The sequence below is a fragment of the Rhinoderma darwinii genome, chromosome 12, assembly GCF_050947455.1.
Source record: "Rhinoderma darwinii isolate aRhiDar2 chromosome 12, aRhiDar2.hap1, whole genome shotgun sequence".
Taxonomy (NCBI): domain Eukaryota; kingdom Metazoa; phylum Chordata; class Amphibia; order Anura; family Rhinodermatidae; genus Rhinoderma; species Rhinoderma darwinii.
This window is the reverse complement of record NC_134698.1, coordinates 10,462,602-10,475,256: the sequence shown is the minus strand read 5'-3', so window position 1 is coordinate 10,475,256 and position 12,655 is coordinate 10,462,602. Positions and strand designations below refer to the sequence as shown.

The 12,655-nt window shown below is 43.5% G+C and overlaps 1 protein-coding gene across 4 annotated transcripts in view; it reads left to right on the top strand.

Moving 5' to 3' along the window:
• The first annotated feature begins 575 nt into the window (after nucleotides 1–575).
• The window catches only part of LOC142664454 (uncharacterized), a 32,746-nt gene continuing 20,666 nt past the window's right edge, over nucleotides 576–12,655 (top strand). Inside the window, exons 1-5 of one of the 4 annotated variants that reach the window (XM_075843520.1) lie at nucleotides 576–880; nucleotides 7,124–7,226; nucleotides 9,177–9,272; nucleotides 10,962–11,039; nucleotides 11,678–11,740. In XM_075843520.1, coding sequence (XP_075699635.1) covers nucleotides 9,209–9,272; nucleotides 10,962–11,039; nucleotides 11,678–11,740 — 205 coding nt within the window. In that variant the 5' untranslated portion in view covers nucleotides 576–880; nucleotides 7,124–7,226; nucleotides 9,177–9,208. The other 3 variants (XM_075843517.1, XM_075843518.1, XM_075843519.1) reach the window with 3 other exon arrangements.

The following is a 12,655-nucleotide window of genomic DNA, read 5'->3' as shown; positions in this document are numbered from 1 at the left end:
GGTGTTAAATATAAAGGGGTACTCTCACTAATTCCTATGGGAGATATAAAAACAGCCAAGGAAGAGGAATCGGCAGTTTCCATAACTCCCATTGGAGTTCCCGAGATAGATGCAGGTCCCAGACATGGGATCGGCATCTATCAGACATTTGTGGCCTATCCCGTGGATATGCCATAAATGTCTTAGATGGTAATAACCCTTTAACGGTTGGAATACGCATTTAATCATTGCCATGTGATGAGGGCATTGTGTATGGCTCTATATACACATGTGCCGTGTGAATACAGCTTGTAAAACTATTTCAGACAAGAACTGGAAGTGTTGCCCATAGCAACCAATCAGATTACTGCTTTCATTTCCAAACTGCTTTAAAAAAAATAAAAGCTGAACTCTGATAGGTCGCTATGGGAAACACTGGAAGTTCTTGACTGCACAATATTCATACATGCCCAGGTTATAACCAAACAGTGAACATGTAGGCCTAAGTAGTCCCCCAGAACATCACCCCAGTAATTACCTTAAAATTAAAGGTGTTCATCTGGTGAAACCCAAGACACAAAAGTACATCTGCTCCAAAGAGGATCCAGTCAATGAAATGAAGATCAGTGTTTTCTAATCCCATAAGATTTGGCCACTTCACCCATTGCCAATAGGTGCAAAAAATCACGAATACTCGTCCTGAACGGTTCAGTGACTTTCAACACAGCACTGTGATGTGATGACAACCAGGGCTGGCCCGACGGGTGTGTGACCTGTGCGACACAGGGCGCCTCATCTGTCATTACCGAAGGGGCCAGTATTAGCCCTGATGGACGGGGCACCCGGCGCTTATACCCACAATCCCACTCTACATGCCTACACCCACTAATTTACTGTTTAGGTAATTGTTCGCCTTATTTTTTAGTGCCATAAGGGGACTTTTACTTTTGATCTTTTTTTTTTTAATGTACAATGTCCTGGCATATTTCTATTTATACTGTATATGAATATATACCGGTACATTATGCCTGGGAATAATAATACTTTTGAAGCATTTAGGTAGAGCAAATGCTCTCAATGTACGAAGTGCAGCCTGCGGTCACTGCTGATGTTTCTGCCTCGGCAAAGACAAACCAAAGGGAGAGACTGAAAAAGTATTAAATGCATAGAGGGTGCCCCCAAAACCGGAAAAGAAGTGTCGAGACTGGCCCCTTCACCATGTCCTGTGTAAGAGATTAAGGGGTTAAAAAGTTGAAACGCATGCGCAAGGAAAGCTCCCAGCAGATACGCTGAGCATATCCAAAGGGCCCTATTTACCAAAGTGTGTATTTTTGGCATACGCCAGGACGGTAAACAATGGCATCACTTTTTCTCAACTGTATAGAATAGCGTAGTCGACTGTGCTATTTCATACAGAGGCGCCCGGCAAATAAGTATATATGTCCATGCCGCAAGCAGATGGCTCCAGTCACAGAATATCAGCCGAGCTTCAGTACTGCAGCACGGTCACTATACAGTGTACGGAGCCATCTGCTTCCTGCTCCGAATACTGCATACCCTGAATAACATCCGGCACCCAGAAGCAGCTGGAGCAGCTGATCGTGTGAGGTCCGGGTGTCGGACCCCCACCGATCATAAATTGATGACCTATCCTGTGGATCGGTCATCGGTTGTCCGTGCCTGAATAACCCATTTAAGTGTTAATATTTTTTTATTATTGCAGGGGCAGCAGAAATATATTATTTTTGTATGTTACTATATATTTTCTAATTAGGCCACTTTCGATAATTGGTTGTCATATACAATACCAGACTTAATGCTGTAAAATTCTGTCTGTGACTTCAGCACTAGAGGGGTGTGAAATGCGTCAGACTGAGATCTGAAGACTTTCCACCTTTTGTACTGCACTTTATAATCGGCATTCATAAAACTTAAGGTTTTTGCTGTAAAGAGGAATGACTAATATATCACAACATAACATGATTGATCTTTGATCTGAAGTTTTAGAAGGAAAGATTACAGATTTATTTCTGTCTATGTTTTTCATGTTGCCTTAACACAAGGGGTTTGACAAACTAGGCAATTGCCTAGGGACCCCTTTTTATAGGGGGCCCTGTGGACAGAAACCCCAGAAGCAAACTAAAACCTACCCAGCATTATTTAGCAGTGTATGCTGGTATTATGTGGGAATTAAATTGTAGTATTAATGTGGGAAATTTATGGCAGCATTATGTGGGCTCTTTAGGGAGTATTATTTGGATGCTGCATATTATTTGGGTACTATATGGTGGCATTATATGGGCTATATGCGGTAGTATTATGTTGGCACTATATGCCGGATTATGGTATTAATTGGGCTGAGAAAAATTGTCTAAAATGGCAATCAGGGATAGAGGGACGGGCATTACTTCCACTAATAGCCCAACAATTGGCTATCACTCCACAAAAACACATATTTCATTCCACTAGAACAAACCCCTTGTCCAGGAATCTCTCGAAACAGGGGAGATCTTCTGAACTCTAAGCAGAATGGGCAAATCTCTTGCAAAATGTTGCTGTTAGCTGCCACTAGGGGGTACTACCTGTCTATGTATTTATAGATTGATTTCAAAGAAGCTGTTTAAATATGTATGCAGTGGGCTCCCCCTAGTGGCGACTGGAGGAAGCCAGAATTTTATTGAACAAGAAGTACTCTGCTGCACTGTTTGTTAGGTGGCACTCTGATTGTAGTATTTTTATTGGAGGCATTCTGACATATCTCTAAACATTTGCATTCACATTCGCGAGACACCTTTAAGACCCGCCCCCAATCCATCTGGGACACCCCCAAAACAAATTTGCATAAGCCCCACCCACTTTGATGCTCATATGTAGGACATCCCACTAAAAATGGAACGGTTGAAAGGAATGATTCTGCTGGCACTGTCTATGTGAGACCCTCTGCTTGCAGTATTGCGTATTGAGGGCATCAGAGAGGTGGTCAGCCAGGGCCGGCATTAGCACGCAGCAAGGTCGGGCAGATGCCAGGGCCCACTATGTGAAGTCCTGTGTAGTTTCTACTATAAAGAAGATACTACAGAGGAGACATATGCTGTGGAAATCCATGGCTCTCCCGGAGCGTCTTTGACATTGGTGGGTGGGCTCTGGCACTTCCCTGATACACGGATATTGGCTCATAAATTTTCCAATTTTCATCTCCAATCTCTGACATTTGAAAACAACAATGAAAATGTCACATGTGAACATTGAATTGGCGACGGTGTAAGAAGCTGATATATAAGGGTGCCCGCTGCGACTCTATTGCCCAAGGGCCCATATAAACCTAAAGCCGAACCTGCTGATGCCTCCTTCTGGTAGCTGTGCCGTGGGGTAGAAAGTGCAGGAGATGTGGTGGGGGGGGGCACAGAAAGGTTGAGACAGCCCCTACATGCGGTGCGCTGATCAGCATACGGTTGGGTGGGGGGTGCGCCCCTAACGCCGGTCTTGTATTTGATATTATATTAATGTTAGTCTTCTGTATACAGTGCTGTCTCTCTAGGCGCCTCTTAATATATATGTACTCAAGTATACTGTGCCGGCAACAGGGACAAACATGAGTCCCTAATCTGAAAACCCGAAAACCTTTTTAAGGGATATGGACATCATGAGGGAGGTAAGTCTCCCGCTATTATTAGCGGTCATGTTTTACATGGTAGGCACTTCAACTAATGACGTGTATGCTAGACACGATCGGCAGGCAGTAGCCGCATCATAATGGTCATACTCGTCATGCCAATTGGACGGGCTTGGCAACTGTGCCCTGTTGTTAGGGCATGCTTAGATGTACTATCAGAAGACAGGATCATCTACTGGCATAAAGATACACATTGTCAAGTCCCATTATTATGAGCAGCAGCTAATATCCATAGTAACCGGCGTGTGAAGCACGGACAGCAGTGGACAGGCTGGGGGTGACTCAATAAGGTGCTGGTCAGTGGTCTCCGGTATCGGGAGCCTCGCTGATTGCAGAACATCCCACATTTGCAAGAGGGTGCGTGGGGGATGATCCATAGAGCGAACAGGATCGAGGTGGTTCCACAGATGCTAAATTAGGCTCAAGTCTGGAGAATTAGGGGCCAGGGAAGTACTTGGAAGTCTTGGTCGGGCTCTTCCGGTCGGACATTTCTAGCCGTGTGACATGTCGCATTGTCTTGCTGGAAGATTCCATCTGCCCCAGGGAAGACAAACCGCATGTATGGGTGGACGTGATCTGCAATGATGGATTCACACCCAAATCGGTTCAGAGCCTTCCTCATGAATGAGTGGCCCAGAGATGCCTGGAAATAATCCCCCGACCATAACGCTGCCGCCACCGGCATGTGTTCTTCCAGCAATGGTTGCCGGGTGTTTGTTCTCTGATGTTTCTTGCCTGACGCGCCAACGTCCATCCGTTCCATGAAGCAGAAAACGTGACTCATCAGAGGAGATGACCCTCTGCCAATCATCGGTGGTCCAATCCCGATACTGCCGTGCAAATTGAAGCCATTTTTTCCGATGCACCTTTGTTACATAGGAGCAGTGACCGTCCGCCGGCTTCGGACCCCCATACGCAGTCAGGTTTGCTGAACTGATGTTTTAGACACACGTCTGGTCGCCCCTGGTTGATTTTCCCGGTGAGCTGCTTCACTGTAGCGTGTCGTTTGGTCCTCGCGCACCTTCATAGCGGAAGTTCACCTCTCACATCAATGGCACGTGGTGCTCCGCAGTTTCCACGTCGGTTATTCCCAATGGTGCCATTTGTCCACTCACGATACACTGTCACCACAGCAGCACGCGAACAGTTCACCAACTGCGCTGTGTGAGAAATACCGCCGCCCTTGGCCCGAAGGTCAATAATCATCCTCAAATCTAATAAATCGCCCCTTTTACCAATGGCAACAACGAGTGATACGTGTTCAGACAGCCTAACGCACGCCTCATACACCCACCAAGCCAGCCCACGACACATCACTGCCTTCATGGGCTACGCGCTGCTGACGTCGAAATTAGAAGGTGCTCATAATAATGTGACTTGACTATGTATAAGCCAGTACTGTCAAAATACAACTCGTCCCACAAAAAAAAAAACATGGCCTCATAAAGCTGGGTCGAACAAAAAACAAATATAGGCAAAAAGGCAAAATTAGAAAATTATTCATGTCCTCAGGCCAAAATGAGCCTAGTCCGCAAGGGGTTCAAATTAAATTCTGTTAATTTCAAATATTTAATATTATATTGTCACCTTATGCCACGTTCACATGGATTTGATGCAGGTTTTGGGCGGCTATTCCGAAAATTTCTACGCTACTTTTTTTCTTGGTAAATTCCTCTCATATTTTTTCAATTATCCAAGGAATTTTTTCATGTGTGGGACCTAAAGGGGCTCATCAAGCGTAATAGTGCACCTAACTGACTAACTCAGAAAGTTCTTCTGAAGATCAAAAATTATCCCAAAACTTTTTTGAGAAACTCGTTTGACCAGGAACATCCAATGGAGACGAAGGATGGAAATTAGGTAGTACAAAAATATTTTAAAAAAACTATTGAGGCCGATTTACTACTGTGTCTGCATCTAGAATGCGCATTTCATTTTAGACTAATTTAAAAACAGATCGTTTGCACCTCAAAGGGGTAATTGCCTATTTAACTCCAGTGATACCGAGAGTTGGATAAGCAGCTAAACACCACTGGATCCGCTTATCTCCAGTTTAGACAAATGAATTTAAATCTCTGCCCCATATACATTAGATTGTTGTTGGATTCTGTCGATATCAGTGGGATCTGGTGACCATTATCTACATCATTCTCATCATCAGTGTGTATGATGTCATCAAATATGTCATCGTCCCTCAAAGTCGGACCCACCCACAAGGAGCAGATCACGTTCTGGAACCCTCTGAGTTTCTATACCTATAATATCTATATATCTATATATCTATAACTGTTCCCACTAAATGTATGCAGCTCCGCTCAACGACTGCTACATCACAATGGCAGAACAACATGTGCAGAACGCGCCCGTGAGTAGTCACCCAACAATCATTTATACACATAGAGTTATTCAAGTCAAGCAATACCTGTTCAATATTTTAAGGGGAGCTCCACTTTTAGACAGGTTTGACCTAAAGGGATGAAAATAAATGTATTTGTGTTACGAAAATAAAAAAAATATACAATATTTTTTTTATTTTTTATTTGTGGCCTTTTTTTGATGGGTGGGGCCTCGTTTGAAGTAATTATATGTATTATATGATACTGTTATGTTAATTCTTGTTGTCATGTCACTATGGAAATAAGTGTTCTATATATTAGGGGAACACAGGCAACGTACCATAGAGGCAGACCATGAGGCTCTTATGGGGCCCTTGGAGAAAGCGGGCCCTGTCCATGTTGGTCCGATAAAATTTGCTATCAGGGGGTGACAACCTGCGCAGGGCTTCATCACCCTCTCCTTGGCGCCCGGTATCGGAAATACTGGATACATCAATATGTAGGAGTGTGTATATCCAGAATTGCCACCATGAGACCCTGTCTGCTGATACTAAGGAGCAGCCCAAACATATGTGGGGCATATCATGTAGACGGCAAAGGCAGGTGCCATGGGGCCTAGAAAAAGAGGGGCCCCAGCGTAGGTAAGCCAACCATTACCCCATGGACAAAGGGCCCCCTTCTCTACAGACCCAACAGAACGAATGGTCTTGCTGCCCGTCTCTCCACCATGGGTACGAATAGTACAAATAATCACCGTCTGTTCACCCTGGTTAGTTGTCCGCACGTTGTACGTCATGCGACGCAGCAGCTTAGCTCCAACTGTATAACTGTCATCTGAGCTCCCATAATGCACTGCTCTCAGGTAACCAGAATCCTGTATTTAGCTTTGGATGTGACTGGAGAAGCATCACACCATTTATCGGACACTTCAAGCACATAGCAGAGCTGTTCGCGCGCATCCGTAATTCACTATTTCTAAATGATACATTTATTGATATATAAAGTCTGCGGGGGGTTTGCTAATATTTGTAGGTGCATTTCATTGACCCCGTTATTCTTTGGTCTTAACATTATTTTGTTTATCGTTCTTGAAGTCATTTTAACTTTTTTTCTTTTCTTTTTGTTTATTTTTTAGTGCTACTGGGAGACACGCCAAACTGGTTGCCAGAAAAAGTCATGTGGCTTTTATCATATATTGCCAAGAAATATACAGGGGCTGTTCTTACCGCCGACTAGTGGTAAGGATATGGGGGCATAGGTTGGCCATTTATAGAAATACTATGTCAGTTCTATTTTTAGAGATGAGGAGGTCATGTAGTTTAAAAGGGTTGAGAAACAAGGGTCTGTATTTTTTATTTCTGAAAACAGCGCCACTCTTGTCTATAGGCTGTGTCTGGTATTGCAGGTCAATGATTTTTTTTTTTCTAATTTCGGATAACCATTTCAGCTCAAAGGAGTTTTTGATGATGACCATTGCTTCTAGTATCAAAATGTTGGGCACTTATATTCCAAAATATAGAGTCAAGGTACATGCTCCATATTCATCAAAGAGTTAGGACACTTTCTAAGTGAGCTGATGATAGGTTTCAGAAAGAAGCCTCTATGCACTACACAGCCAACCTTTCTATTAAGCGGACGTATACATTGCAGCCATTGCTTGGGTGCCGGGTCATCTGTGGCGACCCCGTTCAGCAGGGGATGATATTGCACCCTGTGAGACTGCTCAGCTACGTCATTTCAAAGAAAACTACAATCAGCAAATTCTATTTGTTAGAAACCTACATGTAAAACATTCCCAACATTAAAGAGTTTGTCCGGTTTCAGCAAATGAATCTTATTTTTTGTAAAAATTAAAAGTTATACAATTTTCCATTATACTTTCTGTATTAATTTTTCACCGTTTTCAAGATCTCTGCTTGCTGTTATTCAGTAGGAACATCCATTGCTTGTATCCAGTGCACGGTGCACGGCTCGTTACATGGTCATGTGATGATCACACAGGTTCTGAGATCATTAGAAGACACAGCTCTTACACGTACTGTAAGGCTCTGTTCACACTGAGTTTTTTTACGCTGATTTTGACGTCGGAATCAGAGCCAAAAAACGCCTGTAAACCCCCCACCCCTCCCCATTCATTTCAATGGGAGGCAGAGGCATGTTTTTTTGCCACGGTTCCGCCGCTGATCTCCTATTGAAATCAATAGGAGGCAGAAAAAAAAGCGGTGCTCGTTTCTGAACGTTTTTGCACAGCATTTTATGCCCACGCTCCCTGCATTAGTATCAATGTCCACGGACGAAACAACGTTGCGAAAAACACAGCGAAAACTTCAGAAAAGAAAAAGCGCCGGCAAGTCAAAATCTGCCTCAAAATTCCTGAAGGAATTCTGTATGCAGATTTTTTCTGTCTGCAAAAAAACCCTGTGTGAACAGGGCCTAACTGTAACGAGACATGCACCCGTGTGTCCATCACATGAGCATGGACAGAATTTTATCCACTGGAGGTAAACAATGAATGTTCCTACTGTAACAGCAAGCAGAGATCTTGAAAACCGGGAGGAATTAATACAGAAAGGGTATTGGAAAATTGTATAACTATTAATTAAACAAAAAAATAACATTCATTTGCTGAAACCGAACAACCCCTTTAAAAAAAAACCTCCTTGTAGGAGTTAAAATTGTCGAATATTTCCATACCTGGCCTATACAATGTCCAAAAATTGACCCCAACGTGATATTTGACCCACACAAGACCAGGTTTAGAACTGAGCTTTCATTTCTTCGCAACAGGAGGTCTTCAGAAGATAGAATCATGGTCAGGGTCATTCAAGGACATGGGCGCTTGTATGATGAGATCCTATTGTGAGTGCTCAATTGGTAACAGGGGGGATGGGAAGTTATTCGGTCACCTCTGTCTTTAATGGCCCTTTGTGCCCATATGGAGATATAGGGAACAACAACTAGGCCAATATGGCGAACATTGCTGTCCTGATGAGCTTAGAGGAAAAGTTGAAGGGTCCATGGTCAAGTCTATCTAAGGTTCCTCAGTATTTTCCACTTTAAGGTCATCAAGGTTCAAATAAAACCTACGTAGTTTCGGGTACGGCCATAAGTGACCATTACTGTAGATTGTAGAGATTTATACGAGACATCTATTGTATGATAATATCTTCTTATTCTTTATGCCTCAGACGTTCAGGTGCAGAGTGACGTCACACACCAAATGCCTCTGACGATAAAAATATACCTACTGGATGAAGATGATGAAGAAGAAGAACTGGATGACAGTAAATACATCCTTAATTGATCTGATGATTAAAAAAAAATCATGATTTCAAAAATTTTCTTATACTTAAACCATTGGGTGACAACATAGTTGCCGACTGTCCGTAAATTTAGAAGATTAGTTTGTGGAATTTTTTTTTCCCATTTTAGATAGCAATGTTCTGCGAAGTTATGTCTGGCCTAAAATAGTAAATTAAAAACTTTTTAATACATTCCCGATACCAATACTCCGTACAGTAGGTCTCCTGTCTATCCTGTTGTTCCATGCATAGAAGGGGGCAATAGGACATATTGTCCATAGTGGCAACACGTGACTTTACTGTAGTGGTCAATATCTGCCACGGTGTTATGTCATAGATGGTGACATCATTAAGGCAGGCAACAACGATTGGCTGTCCCAGTCAGGTGACACATTCTTCCAAAAAAGTGGCAAAAGACTTTCAAATGAGTGCATATGAGGCCAATGGCGGGGGAAACAAGTCTTAAAATTCAGAAAACCCCTTTACTACCTATTAAGGAGGAGAGAAAGCTAAATATTATAGTATATTAATGTGATTAAGATTATTAATGTATCATCCAAGCAGGATCGGACTGGCCCACCAGAGAACCAGAGGATCCTCCGGTGGGCCCAGGCTCTAACACAATAACGGACCTTAAGGCTATGTTCACACGGAGTATTTTGGAGGAGGAATATCTGCCTCAAAATTCCGTTTGGAACTTTGAGGCAGATTTTCCTCTCCCTGCACGCCTACTTTCGCGCCGTTTTTCGCCCGCGGCCATTGAGCGCCGCGGGCATAAAACAGCGCGAAATACGCTTTCTCTGCCTCCCATTGAAGTCAATGGGAGGTCAGAGGCGGAAGCGCCCGAAGATAGGGCGTGTCGCTTCTTTTTCCCGCGAGGCAGTTTTACTGCTCGCGGGAAAAAGACGCTGACGCCTCCCATTGAAATCAATGGGAGGCGTTCTCGGGTCGTTTTTGCCGAGTTTTGTGACGCGGTTAAAAACTCTGCAAAATACTCCGTGTGAACATAGCCTAAAGGTCCAGCAGAAGACAACCCCATTTAGAGGTGACTTTGGAGCAATCACTTGCCACTAGGCTCTATTTCTCATCAGTTGATTCACAATGAACCTATCAGAACTCATAGATGGTGTGTACAATGATAACAACAAGGACTATGATGAAATAAAAAGTAGAAATGTTCTATATAGATGGAGGGTGGGCCCTCAAAATCATATCCTCTGGTGGGCCCAAGGAACCCGGTCCGACGCAGTATCCAAGAAATACCCTCCTCCTATGTCCAGGAGCCCCTGTGTTATGCTATGGGAACTTCTACACATGGGAGAGCTATTGGGGGACAAGAAGTCAAGGAGCTCTTCTTCAAGAGGTATATGAGGGAGCACCAGGGAAGTAACAAGTAACCATGGGGCCCATGGCAAAACATTGAATGGGGCCGAGCACAAACACCTTTAGTATCATGGGAGTCCAGGACATGAAAAGTTCATGGCTATTTAGGCTTCCACCGTGTTCTCCTTGTTGTCCCCATTTTCTTGGTCTCCGAGTGATCTTCATTCGATTTTCCACTGCTCTCTTTTTCTCTGCCCATCCAACCTCCCCAAAGATCCCCTACATCTAACTACAATGACCCCATAGCTGTATATACTGCTGGTTATTATATTTTATATTACTCTACAGTTACAACAGAAGAAAGAGTTCAGACCCAAGAGGAAGAAGCGGAGGAGAAAGCCATAATAGCAGTTTGTCGTTCAGCAGGTAGTAATATAGATACTTGGATTAAGAGGAAGCTAAACTATAGAGACCATCAGCCATATATAATCACTAAGGACATCTACCTACTGGGTCAGTAGATCATGGGGCCTCATGATGCTTAAAACCAGGCTCGGCAGTCACGGGGACACTACATACTACACCATGCAACATGACATAATCATACTAAAGTATCATATCCCTGGTAGTTTAGGGGTTAATAATCTTATTCCTGGTGGTCTTTGGATTTATTAAAAATGATGCTGGTAACTGGTGTTAAAGGGTAACTAAAATTAGTGGAAAACTAGGAAAAGCCGATCAGAAACGAAGCGGCACAGTGCTCACCGGATCGTTTTAGCCTCTTAGTTTTAGCGATCGGTGGGGGTTTCAGTGCTTGGACCCCCGCCGATCAAAACTGCTGACATGTCAATATGAGTTGTCAAAGAATTTTTAAGAGTTTTGTTATACTATAATAATAATATCCTAAAGCTGCTGCTGCTACGACTCAGCTCGAAGGACGGAAGTCTTGAAAAGAGGTCACAGGCCAAATGTGCCCGACGCCTCTCAATACTGAATCTGGGAATCTTCCATGGGCAAATCATTCCAACAGTCCTAAGCTGATCCAGAAAAACTTTCTATTTTAGGAGACATATTTAAGATCTCCGCCTGTGAAGAAAAAGAACATCATGAAGAAGAGACTCCTGGAGGTAGAATTTATAGACTATCTAGAGTATAGACAGTCTACTGTAACTTGCATTTATACAGATGGAGCAGCAATATCACTATGTCAGTCCTCACCATCGGGGCTATATCAAGGTTGGTGGCAAAGAATTTGGTGGAGGACCACTTCTCCTCTTCTTTCTGCCATGCCATTCAGCAGTAGCCACGCCATAACCTTGAATTACAACCAACTGAAGTCTTCCTCCCTAGGTTACTCATTGTTTGAAACTATCATGTCTGGCTGATGGAGTATTTGGTAAGTGATGGAGGCGACTGGGTGGTGAAGGTCACTAGGTGATGGCGGTTCCTTGGCAAAATGCCCTTTTGGATCACCCTATAATCTGGCCGTGCTACTGTTTCATGTTCCTCATGTTTTGAGCATCATGGCCAAGGTACATCACACACTTATATGTCAGTTATTAATTTCCCTTCACATAAATTGCCCACTTCAAAATATAACCACTAGATGGTGCTAATATACAGGGATTTAACCTGTTAACAATTTTTATATTTTATAATGGAGACTAAATGACTACGCTCATTGAGAGTAGGTCGAGCATCCCACAGAACTAAAACTTTGTTAATATACACTCACATTTTTTAGCCTCTTGGATGGGACCTATAAGAAATAGGTAGGACTTGGTGTTCGTCGGTCGGGCTTTCAATATGGCTCTCTGCGCCTGCGCTGCTTCCCTGGTGACGCGTCCCGGGATTCGCGCATGCGCAGTGGGTCACTGAGGTCCGACGGCGATATCCAAGTTCCGTCACAGTCAGGCGCCGCTGAGATTGGCTCCTGATTGGCAGAGGGGAGATCAGATGACTCTATCGATGCACATATAAACAGGGCACCAGTATAACATCTGCACCCCTTGAGAAAGCTACGGGCGAAACGCGCGTCGGGG